The 13,416-nt window shown below is 40.6% G+C and overlaps 1 protein-coding gene across 3 annotated transcripts in view; it reads left to right on the top strand.

Moving 5' to 3' along the window:
* The window catches only part of ACSL1 (acyl-CoA synthetase long chain family member 1), a 57,263-nt gene extending 52,028 nt beyond the window's left edge, over positions 1-5,235 (top strand). For all 3 annotated transcript variants that reach the window (XM_050945332.1, XM_050945334.1, XM_050945331.1), the window contains 6 exons: positions 493-581; positions 1,089-1,205; positions 2,795-2,938; positions 4,344-4,445; positions 4,541-4,612; positions 4,864-5,235. In XM_050945332.1, the coding sequence (XP_050801289.1) occupies positions 493-581; positions 1,089-1,205; positions 2,795-2,938; positions 4,344-4,445; positions 4,541-4,612; positions 4,864-5,004 (665 nt within the window). In that variant the 3' untranslated portion in view covers positions 5,005-5,235. The remainder of the gene's footprint in view (positions 1-492; positions 582-1,088; positions 1,206-2,794; positions 2,939-4,343; positions 4,446-4,540; positions 4,613-4,863) is intronic.
* Positions 5,236-13,416: the final 8,181 nt, after the last annotated feature.

Here is a 13,416-nt window from a genome sequence, read left to right as displayed (position 1 = left end):
ACTTAAATGTCAAGTGTTCTGCTTCTGAATGGAACATTATACAAATTCTGCAGGAAAACTCTGAATATGTTAATGATCATGCAGTGTTAAACCATTCTTTGAAAAACAAACTCCCAAAATACTGCCTTGTGGTAATGATCCTTCTGTGGATACCCAGTGATGAAGTATGCACTTTTCTTGTAATACCTTCATCCCCACATCAGCCCCTGCCTTTTGATTCTGCCAAGCGAGTACACAAGTATTGTGTTAGCCAGCGTGGGGCTGTGCGGAAAGGAAAGATAGCCTTGACTTGCCCAACATTGCATTGTCAGACCTAAGATTTACTGACTCCTGTTAGTAAAATAGTGCTGTAGTGCAGAGTGTCAGCCAATGGCTAGAATGCTGGTTTCTGATTTGTTTTTAGACTTAATCCTAAAACTGTAAGCTTGAAAGGCCTGGTAAGCAACCTGAACATAAATGCATTTTTTAAGGCCAATGTCTGATCTATTAAAGGTCATGTTGGAGCGCCAATGCCTTGCAGTCTCTTAAAGCTTGTTGATGTAGAAGAAATGAATTACTTTGCTGTTAAAGGAGAGGGTGAGGTGAGTAACATTTGAGGCTCTATAAGAGGTTTCTAAAGAGATTTGTAGGGGGTTCTTGTGCAACCTCTCTAGCCATCTGGTGAGCTAAAATCAAATAGCCTTATATTTAAAGTTAGTGAGCTTTAGTAGGTGCTTGACAAGTCGCTCTCCTGGTCTACTACTGAGTGGAGGAGTTTGACTAACTGCATAAACACAAGGGACCTCTACCAGGGGATATGAAGTCATTCTGCCTCAATGACACTGGAGCAGGCTAACTATGTTAAATTGTACACATCAGCAATTGAGTATAGTTATCTGCTATTAACTGTTCTATTACAATCCTGCATAATAAAGAGAACTCTGCTGGGCTGAGATTTTGTGGCTATAATTCAGAAACTTGCTCCATTTTTGGTGCTTCCAGAGACAAATGGGGAAACAAGAACTTCTTCTGAGAACTAAGTCTTTTCCTCCAAATCACTTATTTATTACTAACTTGCCCATCAATCTTGATTATCAAACTCATTTCAGGTATGTGTGAAAGGGCCAAATGTATTTCAAGGCTACTTGAAGGATCCAGAAAAAACAGCAGAAGCTCTAGACAAAGATGGCTGGCTCCACACAGGAGATATTGGAAAATGGCTTCCAGTAAGTCAGCTTGTATTGCTTAAACATGCTTTAGTAAAACTAACTGCATCTGTTTGTTAATGGCTGAGTTACCTAAAGGGCCTTCCATAGAGTTTGAGGCTCAGTTCATGTTTCTCAAAGGTGCTTTGAGATATTCTGTTGCAAAGTACTAAACGTAAGGCCACATTTGTCAGGATGGTCATGGAATCAGAAACCCCTGTGACATTCTCTGCTTCAGCCTCAGGGGCTGCAGGACTCTTGAGTTGGCAGCCAGTGGGGCCCTGGCAAGTTCTAGCAAAAAGCGATAGCAGCAACAGGATGCCCCCTACAAGATTCCAGGACAGGTGAGGGACTCCTTAGGTCCCTCCTCAAGGTTCCTATGATGGGGAACAGCCTCATGTGGGGGAGGGGGACACCTCAGGCAAGCAGCTGGGAGTTTCCCATTTTCTCTTTGGGAAATATGGTCACACTGCAGCTCCCAGCTGCTGTGGGCATGGGGGGAACCACACAGTTACCAGCTACCACAGTGGCAGGGGAAACTATGGAGCTGCAGCAGCAAGTCAGATGGGTCTTGGCTTCTGTAAATTTGTTTGTCGGCTATGACCTGTCTGACATTTATTAAAAATAACCATGTGAAAATCTTAGCTTTAACTATAAGTGAAGCTTGAAACAGGAACAAAGCACTAGCCACTTTTATACTATTGGAACATGATTAAAAAAAATAAGAGTACTCCAGTCTGCCCACTGTATGATGCTGTTCAGGAGGCTTCAGCAAAATTCCTCAAGGCATTTTGGAATATCTTCATTTATTCCAAATACTTACAGTATTGAAGACCAGTACTTTCAATTATCGGCGTTACTCTATTGGGTACCAGAGGTCCAAATGGCCTGTATACGTTTCCCTCTAGTATTTATGTTCAGTGCTATGGCTAACAAATTCAAAACCACTCTGCCCTTATTTAAGAAACCTCTTGCAACTGAAGATGGGTTTGGGTCATTTTTCTTGGATGAAAACATGGACCATCAAACAGAGGGTGAGGGGAAACAAATCATAGCATAAACATAGTGCTTATAACTGGTACTGACTCTGTCCTGTATACTAAGGAAAGGATCAGTGATAGGAGCCAGAAAAATGGATTATTGGCAGCATTGAAGCAGTCCTAGGCTATACATAAATGTGAAGGGACAAATGACCACACTTTCCATTCCTTTTTTCCTCCTCCCTCTAGCCTCAAATAAGGCTTCAGTGAGTAAGACACTCTAGATCCATTATCTAGCCTAATAATTTGAATGGCTTGTCTGCCTTCCTTTCCCTCTTGCTTTCAGTTTTTCCTAAGAATGGTTATTTAAACAGTGAGTACCATGTGACCTCTGTTAAACAGACAACAATCAGAACTGTCTCTAAATCAAGAGTACATTCATCAAATTATTCTAGTTACAGACTTGGAGTAAACTAATGATAGGATTACTGGTTGGTTCTTGGGCTACTCTAAGTATTTATTTACCTTACAGGTATTTAATCTGCCATAGTGTTTGTAAAGCTTTGTAGCATGGCTCTACAATGCCTGCTTTCTGGAAAGAGAAATAAATTAAATTTTCTTAACCCACAGAATGGTACTTTAAAGATCATTGACCGGAAAAAGCATATATTCAAACTCGCGCAGGGAGAGTACATAGCACCAGAGAAAATAGAAAATGTGTATATGAGAAGTGAACCTGTTGCTCAGGTGTTTGTCTATGGAGAAAGCTTGCAGGTACGTATCCTTCAAGATGCAAATGATAGGTACAGTTATTAATACAATCTCCTTTTTTAAAAACTGACACTGGGTTAAATTGTATAACTATCCTCCTTGTTTCTACATCTGACTGTAAATTCGGTTTTAATGCCCTAATTGCATCACTTGCATAACTTACTCCAGATCTAAGAGACAATGTGGGTGAGGCAGTATCTTTTTATTGGAACAGCTTCTGTTGGTGAGAGACACTTTCAAGCTTGCACAGAGGTCTTCAGGTCTGGAAAATGTATTTAGCTGTGCCACTGAATACAAGGTGGAACAGATTGTTTAGCATAAGTAGCTAACATTTCCAGAGACCATTTGAAGTGAAGTGGCCAATTAACAGCCCTCCTGTCATGGGTTGGGGTGGGTGGGTTATACGTTGTTGTAATGAGCCCATAAATACATTGCTTCTATTCAGTCCATGATTTTTAGTGTCTGGCCAATTTATGAATTTAAGCTCTCAGGCTCATTTGTTTTTGAAGGTGTTTGTGCAGATTTCCTTTGAGGATGAGAACTGAGAGGTCAGATATAGTGATTATTTTGTGAAATGTTCATCTTCAGCTGGTTTGTCTTTAATATTTCTGAGAGCTCATTTGGGAGCATAGTGATGGTCTAGTTTATCCATATATTGTTGGGGTATTTCATGTAGGATCCAGAAACCTGGAAAGTGTTTTGGAGGGGGTGAGCAGAGGAGGTTTTGATCACTGAAGCAGTGGAGATCTCCCTACAGGTTTTATATCTGTTCTGGCAAGGTCCGGTGCTGCTTTGTTTTTTCCTGGTCTGTGGGGAGCTTGCTTTTAATGAGCTTGGAGAGGTTGGGGTTAGTCTGAAATCCAGAAGAAGGGGTTCAGGAAGGATTTGTCAGGATGTGGTCCCCACAAGTATGGCTTCTAGTAGTTTGATACCTTTTGTATGGGTTCCAGTATGGAGTAGTAGGGGACAACTAGGGCTGTGCTGCTGGATGGAGTTTTTATTTATTAAAGCAGGTTCTCTTGGGATATTTGGGATCCTAGACAGAGGAACCAAAGTTTCTGGTTTGGGGTACCAATGAAATGCTGTTTAGGTTGCAAACCCTTCTGAAGGGGAAATGGACTATTTTTAAAACTGAGTCAAGTATTAATATATTTTTTAAAGACCACACTTTAAGTTGAAAAATTGACAAAGTATCCTTTAAACATGCAGGGTAACTGCCTCTAGCTTCTAAATGTGGAAAGTTGGATATGAAAGTCAACATCTTATGTTGGTTATATGTTGCAAAAACTCTAGGAAGCAAAAGTTATTGTAATTAATTATGAAAGTGTTGGTCTGCAATCAGTGGAACACTGGGAGCTTCTAGGAAATTCAGTTAAATGTTCAGCAAATGTGCTTTTATTATTTTTAGGCCTTCTTAATAGCGATTGTAGTACCAAATGTAGAGACTTTGTCTAACTGGGCCAAGAAAAAGGGATTTGAAGGTTCATATGAAGAACTATGCAAAAACAAGGTAGGTGCTCTAAAATGTATAGTCTAATCATTGGTCTTTTCAATTCTCTAACATGTAGAATGCAATATATGGTATGACTTTTTTTTTCTTGGTAGGACCTCAAAAAACATGTTCTGGAAGATATGTTGAAGGTTGGGAAAGAATTTGGCTTGAAGTCATTTGAGCAGGTGAAAAACTCTCTCATTGTAGCATTTGTGCAATTGGAATTGAACTCAACTTTCATTACCTGGCTCTCTAAACATATCAATACTTGCATAATCTGAGTATGCAGAAATTGCTTTGAACTAACTTTCTTGATCCTTCTAAGTGATCTGCTAAATATACAATACCTATATACTACCACATTTTGTAAGCCTTTTTACTATGGGATGCACTCAAAGTAAAAGTGAATCTAGGTTAATAGTTGTTCATTTTCCAGGTCAAAGGCATTGCCCTGAGCATGGAGATGTTTTCTATTGAAAATGGCTTGTTGACACCAACACTGAAGGCAAAGAGACGAGAACTACAAAAATTCTTCAAGTCACAGATAGATGAACTCTATACTAGTATCAGGATGTAACTGAGGGGAAAAATGGGTTGAAGAGAATGGCAAACATCTAGTCTACTGTTGGCCTTCATATTTGTATTCTGACTACAGCAAACATAGGGAAGGAAAATGTGCAATCATTAACTTGTACACAAATGGGTACCTGCCATAGGAATATTGAAGAAAATGGAACATTGCCTTACTGTCCAGTTATGTTGCAGACCATTTTTATGGTGACCTACAATTTCCAAAATTAGCCTTAAACCGTAAATGTAACTATGTGATTAAGTTATTTAAACTTCCTCAGCCAAAAATGTGACTTTTTGGTTAACCAGGGGGTTAACATGTTGCCAGCATGTTCCTGTCTGCAGGATACTTTGGAATTGTCCACTCGAAAGTATTTAGCATATTGGAGAGGTCTCTCTGTATTGTACTGCAGGGGTAACAGTTAATCATCAAATAAAAAGCTATAGCTGGTAACACTGCTTCTTGCATTAGCCCTAAAATTGGGTAAGACCATGCCCCATTGAAGAGAACTCCCTTCAGCATGCCCCATTGAAGAGAACTCAGAAGCTTACTCTTGTGTAAGCTAGAAGTTGAATATCAGTCAAAGGAGAATACCCCTGTGCAGGAGGTGAATGATGCAATATTGGCTCTCTAAATTAGTCTGTTTTTAATTCTTCTGCATTAGGAAGGTGGATGCAACTATTTCATCAATGTAGCAAAAACTATTTAACACAAACTTCAGACATAGTTGTGTAAATGGATCCAAACTCTGGAACAAGACTGGATTTTAAAGAAGGAAACCATTCAAGAGGTTGACTGTGCTAATGGCCAGGTAAACTTACACCTTGCACTAGCCATGTGACTTCTGCAATGGGCCCCTACTGTACTTAATCTGCTTTGTTCCATTAACATGCCAGATGCTCTAAATACAGAATAGCTTCTGTCACACTCCCTCAGCTCTCTAATTTAATGTATGAGCAATTGAGTACCTTGACTGAAATGGGTGGGAAGAGAAAGCAGGATTTTTTTTGTCTGACACTTTGAAGCAATTGGAAATATTCAGACAAGCCAGCAGAGGAGAGAGAGAGCTAGACTTTCCCCTAAACAGATTCCCACGTGTAGTATGAAAATACGTAAATGAAATCTTAGTCCACCGTTCATTTGGAAAGTTGGCAGAATTAAGCCTTGTTACAGATAAATATTGACCACTAGCATTCATTACTGTGTTTTGGAAACATGGATATATGTAAAATACAAGCACAAAGTTTGCACTAAGATTTGTGTGATTGTAATGCATTATTTAGTATAACTTCATACATGTGTACCCTAATTGCACACATCCAAATCAATGCTCTTAGAATATCAAGTAACTTGTTACATGGGAGTTCAAATGTTTGCTTAGTGTTGGCTATTTCTATGTTTTATAAACCAAAACAATTTCCAAAACCAATGAAGGAAACCAAAATAAATATTTCTGCATTTCATGTGAGTGGTGCGCTTATTTTTCAAGGTAAGAAGATAATGGCTAATGTGCTGACAAAACATGAAATAAGACTATGCATCAGACAACAGCTGTAACTAAACATTTGGGTGTCTTAGTAAGCAATGAATCTTCATTCTTACAGTATTTGTCATACAGGAGGAGGAGTAGTAGTTCTGGTTTAAACTTGTCTCTATAAAACTAAGACACTCAAGGATAACCTCTCATCTTGGCCTGCTGCTACCTACCTACAGACTATTGGTTAATATGCCTATAATGTTAAGACAAAGCTTACCTTGTAACTTAGACATACATGCTTGATCAGCATAAATCAATAAACTTGATTCCATTCTCAAAGGAAGCACAAAATAGCTGCCTGAGAAGGTATTTGAAGATATCTGCAAGGAAGTTGAAATCGGTATGCTTGAGGCATGAATAAAGGTTACATTCTTAAATATTAACCTTTTAGCAATTGACTGTCAAAATCACATGAAACTGAAGCTTAATATACAAGTTGTCACTGCTAAGGTAAATCTTGTTCTCTTGTGATATACTTCATAACACCTTAAATTAAGCCTCTAGAACCTTTAGGAGGAGTGGTGGGCTTACAGCTTTCTTGGTATCTAGTTGACTCATCTCCTTGACCATTTTCAGTCTGGTTTCTTACCTAGGTGTGGACTGGAGACCACACTAGTTGCTCTGGTGGGTGATCTAAGGATGGGAGATCAGGTGTCAGTGCTTTTAATTACAGCTATAACTGTCCTTGGTATCTTATCAGAGTGGTGTCTGCTTATTGGCAGATAAATTGGGGGATAGGGGTTGACAGGGCTACTGTAAAGTGGCTTTGTACTTCCCTTGCAGTCTTCTGTTAACCAGATGGTAAAACTGCTCCCATCTGGGAGTGTCTTGGGGAATTCCTGCAGAGCTCCTGTCACTCTGGTGCAGTATGTACACGATGCTCTTGGGAGGATAGTGAGGGGCTTAACTGTTGTGTTCCTGCACCTTTTTCCAGTCTGGCCCAAATGGTTGAGTGACACTTGATGCCTGGGTGACATCAGGGCCTGCATGACACCCTGAACCTCTTTCCAGAAGAGAAATGGGGATGCAAATACCAAGAATATCAGCCTTTCTACTAGTTTTTCACTTGTTTGGGTTTGCAAACTATAGATCTGTTTGCAACTCCAAGTACTACTAAATATCAGGTAGCCATAATAGGACAACCACCTTACTTAAATGTGTCTAAGAGGCTGCAACTATTCATCTTAAAGGCAAACCTTTGCAATGGTCACCTTCTAATGGTCAGGCTAGACTGACATGAACTCTGAAGGAGCTATAACTTGACAATGTAGAAACTGAAGCTGGCACAGAATGCAGTGGTCAGCAGGGTAAGCGAAGTGTCACGCCATGACCAATAAGATTTCTGTGCTCCAGGACCCACCCTGGCTGCCAGTTGATGAGTGGAGTTCAAGGTGCACAGGGACTTTTTGACCTATAAAACCCTACTAACAGGATCTACTTGCCAAAGACCATCTCTAGACACATGGCATGCTACTAGAGCGGAGAATGTTGGCTTCACTGGCATAAAGAATGAGCTTGTGGCAGAGCATTTTATGGGGCAGTCACAGCCTTGGAATGTGAGGTTTCTTTCCTGGTCCAAAATTTCCTAAAATCTTCCACAGTGGAAAGCTCATCAGATTTGAGGAAGGGTGGGGAATTGTTGGAGAAGGTGCTGCTGGTCTGTTGCTTTTTAAGTCCTTATACTGTCTTGCTGGTGAGATTATATTCTAGTCCATTTTAGTTATGCTGGATAGTATTGATCATTATCAAGAGTGCCGAGAGCATATGGATATGTACCCTTCTTGGCACTTGTGATAAAATGTTCAACCATACTTGGTTCTGGACACTGGTTTAAACCAAGTGATGACTCCTTTGTATCAAGTTGAATCAGTCATCACTTTGCCTAACAATGGTAGTCCTCAAGACTAGTTTATAAGGGTATGGCCTATAGTGTAATTAGACAACCATCACTGACCCGTGCCAGCTGATTCAGGCTTAACACTGGGGGCTGTTCAACTGTGGTGTAGAGGTTCAGGCTTCAGCTGGAGCCTAAGCTCTAGGATCCTCCCTTCACCCTAGAGCCTGGGCTCCAGCCTATCCCAAACATTTACATTGCAATCAAACAGTACCTTAGCCAAAGCCAGAATCAGCTGCCCTGGGCCAGCTGCAGGTTTTGTAATTCTAGGGTAGATGTACCCTAGATTACCTCTCACTTTGGTTCCTGGGTGGATTTACTGAGTTGCATAACTAATGATTTTTTTCATCTTCTGTCTACACTGCAGAACAGTGCAAACTAAGTGTTTGTTTGAGTTAAAACAGCAGTGGAAACATGGCCACTGTACCAGCTACTGACTCAAATTCAACCCTGGGATGCATGTTAAGTTTGAATTTGAGTTGCTATCAGGAAGTGTGGGGTTGAAGATGAACTGAAAGCACTGCATCTTAATTCATGTTAGCTAACCTGAGTTAACTCTGTGTGTGTGTGTGTGTGTGTGTGTGTGTGTGTGTGTGTGTGGTTATATCCTAAATCTCGATCCTGTTGTAGAAGTGCAGTATGTCACTACCGTAATAGAAACAGCCTAATAACTAAGTGCCTTTTGAGAGGTGGGGAGTTCTGCTTACCCACAGGGACAAATGTTTCAACTGTATTCTACATTCACTTTGTTCGTTTTTTAGGGCTGTTGATCGCTGTTAGCTCACACGCTTCTCAAATTAATCCACTAATCTCAGTTTTAATCACACTGTTAAATAATAGAATACCAATTGACATTAAATATTTTTGCAAGTTTTTCTACAATTTCAGATTTTTCAATTACAACACAAAGCTCACTTTGTATTTTTGATCACAATTATTTGCACTGTAAAAATTAGTTTTTTCAATTCACCTCATACAACTACTGTAGTGCAATCTCTTTATCATGAAAGTGCAACTTAAAAATCTAGATTTTTTTGTTACATAACTGCACTCAAAAATGCAAAACTTTAGAGCCTACAAGTCCACTCAGTCCTAATTCTTGTTCAACCAATTGTTAAAACAAGCAACAAAGTTCAAGATTAACATGGCTACCCCTCTGATACTAAGACAAACAAGTTTCATCATAGAAGATAATGCTGCCGCCTACTTATTTACAGTGTCACCAAAAGTGAGAGGGACTTTTTTATCCAGCATTGCAAGGTGTTTACATGCCAGATGTGCTAAAGATTCATATGCCCCTTCATGCTTCTGCCTCCGTTCCAGAGGACATGCTTCCATGCTGAAGATGTTCATTTAAAAAAAAATGCATTTTAAATACACTGACTGAGCTCCTTGAGGGAGAATTGTCTCCATCTTTTACCTACATTCTGCTGTATATTTCATGTGCTGAGTAATCATCTGAGTACTATAACATCTTCATTTTAAGAACACTTTCACTGCCGATTTGACTAAACACAAAGGTACCAATGTGAAATTTTTAAAGAGAGCTACAGCACTTGACCCAAGATTTAAGAATCTGAAGTGCCTTTCAAAATCTGAAAGGGATGAGGTGTGAAGCATGCTTTCAGAAGCCTTAAAAGAGCAACACACTGATGGGGAAACTACAGAACCCAAACCACCAAAAAAGAATCAATCTTCTGCTGGTGGCATCTAACTCAGATGATGAACATGTCGTTCTGCACTGCTTTGGATTGTTATCGAGCAGAAGCCTTATCAGCATGGACACATGTCCCCTGGAATGGTGGCTGAAGCATGAAGGAAATATGAATCTTTAGCGCACCTGGCATGTAAATATCTTGCAATACAAATCTACAACAGTGCCATCAGAATACCAGTTCTCACTTTCAGGTGACAATGTAAACAAACTTGTTTGGCTGAGTGACTGAACAAGAAAGCAGGACTGAGTAGACTTGTAGATTCTAAATCTGTTTTGTTTTTAAATGCAGTTATTTTTATACATGAACTTACAAATGTAGAATTCTCTTTCATGATAGAGATTGCACTAGAGTACTTGAATTGAAATACAAGTATGTGCACTGTAAAATAGTAGTAAAAATATACATGTATTATAACTGAAATTGATCTATTTTTAAATGTAGAAAACATCCAAAAATGTAGCTACTATTTAACAGTGGAACCAATTGCATGACACCAGTTTTTTGGAATCGTGACTAAAACTGCATTCACCTGTTTAATCACTTTCTTCCCTACATCTCCTTTTGTGCATCACTAACATTTTATTAACCAAACTTGAATCAGACCAAATTTTGCCTGCTTTTAGATCTGTCATCATATAGGGAGATAAGGAGGTGCAGAGATGACTAAAAGTAGTAAGCTTTCCCCATTGTTAGGGAAGGTAGAATATATTTACTGTAAAAGAAACCTATCCATCATGAAGTAAAGGTCTGCTACAGCCTCTTCATGACTAGCTGTCTGACACTTCATGTCAGAATGTTCATCTTAGAAAAAAATGTAATGGGTGGTGTAGACAGTCTATTGCACCCCCATTCACCTAGTAGGTGGGGATAATACATCACAGCTGACTACCCCCATCAGAATAAGTGGATACAAGAGCTGTATTCTAAGGTCTTTAAGGTATCACTGCATTTAGTTTATTTGCAATGAAACTAGAGCAGGAGAATAGTATAGGCCAATTACGATATGCAAGACTTTTTTTACTGGTTGAAGCACAGATTCTGAAAAATCTGTCAAAATGGAAGCATGGAGCTCTGTTCATCTATCACTGATGTCAAGATTTTATTTGGAAACAAATCAAATACCAATATAGGTGCGAGTGGCAGCCTTGCAGCTCAAGGAAGTGGGGGGAGGAAGGATAAATTACGTTCAGCTGTGATGTGAAATATGAAGTAGCTGCAAGACTTGTATAGATCGTCATTCTTATTCAAGACTAAACTTGAATTATGGCAAAATGGAGATGAAGTTACCCCTTACATTTTTTTTACTCCTTGTTTTGAAAAGGGCACCCAGTTGTTGTTGTTTTTGCTACATTAGGCACAGGCTCTAGTCTCGTACTGTTTGAATTGACAGGGAAGTCTTAATCAGAGTGGGAAGCATTCAAAAACTGTTGTGACTTACCACCAGAGGGAGATGTTTAAGTAAAATCTGCTTATGGAAACTAATTTCAAAACTATTGCCTGTTTAAATAATTTACAAGTGACATACTTAAGACAATGAAACAGCTGCTACTAATCTTCAAAATTAATCTCTAAATTACATTCTAAAACTCAGAAATAGGCCATCAAACTACAAGCTGAAATACATTTATCCTTTTTTGCTAGTAGCTCCCTGGATTACTTTTGGGAGAATAGTTGAGTTCATAGCTTGTGCCAGTGGGATGATTCAGAGTTAGACATCTAACTCCCATCAGCTTTTTTTCAAAGGATGAGAGAGAAATGCTTGACTATCCCTACTCAGAGGGGGAGCAGCAGGCCCAGGGCAGCTTGGTCTATAGGCCTGCCCCAGCCCAGAGCACCTCCCCCCCCGCACCCAGTGGTGGAAGCAGAAATCATTTTTTACCAGTACTGCACTCATGGGAAGGACACAAGGGAGACATATGACCCTCAATGACTCCTCCCACTCCTGCCCCCAGCCTAGGGTCCCCATACTCTGTCCGCCCCCTTACCTGTCTAAAATTTTACAGGTGTAGTTGTAAAATGATGCTTTGGGCCCCTATTGCCACCTGGATCTCCAGGTGTGATTGAGGATCCAGCAGCACCCCAAATTGTCCTTTCATTAAGTTCTCAATCACCCTGCTTTCCTGTAGCATTCCCTTATGTCTAAACAAAACTTCTTAGATAAAGGTAATTTGGCAGGCTATGTCTTCACTACCAAGGTTAAAGCACTGCTGTGGAAGTACTTTAACATGGCTGTGCTGTCATCGAACCAGTGCTGGGAAAGAGCTCTCCCTGGGTGGTGGTACACCCATCCCCACGAGGTTTTTCACACCTCTGAGTGAGAACATTTCAGCACTGCAAAGTGGTGCATTTTAGAGAAGGTACTAGGAAAGCAAAGATGCTGTGCCATCTGGGTTTCATGGAAAAGAGGCGCAGAACTGTGTGTGCTGTGTGCATCTTGATAGAACTACAGTCCAAATTGTGTGTTTTTTTTTTTCTTCAGCATGACATACACGAGGAGCAATCAAAATCAGCTTGGCAGAACGTGCATGAGTACTCTCTGGACAGATAAGCAATTGCTCAGAATCACATTTTCTGATCTCTTCAGGCCAAATCCTGTTCCTATTGAAATCAAAAGTAGTTTTCCTATTTGGTTCTATGGGAATAGGCTTTGACCTTTAGAGAGGCAAGAACAAAACCAAGGCCTATGTTGCTTGTACCACAGGTATCAAAGGCTGCTGACTTGTGAGAAAGTTAGCAGATATCCAGACGTGAAAGCAAGCTGGTCCAGTCCAGTACAATGTACTGGCAAGGGCCAGTATGCAATGCCAGACTGCACCGGCTTCTGCGATAGGGATTTAAAGGGCTCTAGGCTGCCTGCAGCTGTGGGCAGCCCAGAGGCCTTTAAATCCCACCTGTGGCCCTGGCACCTAAGCAGGGGCTGGGATTTAAAGGGCTCAGAGCTCCCCCCACTGCAAGCATGCTAGAGCCCTTTAAATCCTGCCTACAAGGCTCCAGCAGCCAGGCTGGGGCTGCATTTAAAGGGCTCAGAGCTCACTGCAGGGGCAGGCACTCTGGCCCCTTTAAATCCCAGCCCTAGCCTGGCAAAGCTCAGGGGTCCCTGTGCTGGCTGGAACCCTCGGCCTTTTAATTTGCCCCTCAACCCTAAGGGGCTCCAGCCACCTCTTCAGCTAGGAGCCCCTGGTTGATTTAAAGGCCCTAAGGCTCCCACCCACAGCTGGTGCCCCAGGGCCTTTCACTCTCAAGAGGCCCCACCTCTTCTGCTGGAGGTC

The sequence above is a fragment of the Gopherus flavomarginatus genome, chromosome 3 (genome assembly GCF_025201925.1).
Source record: "Gopherus flavomarginatus isolate rGopFla2 chromosome 3, rGopFla2.mat.asm, whole genome shotgun sequence".
NCBI classification, from domain to species: Eukaryota; Metazoa; Chordata; order Testudines; family Testudinidae; genus Gopherus; species Gopherus flavomarginatus.
This window is presented reverse-complemented; position numbering and strand designations above follow the sequence as displayed.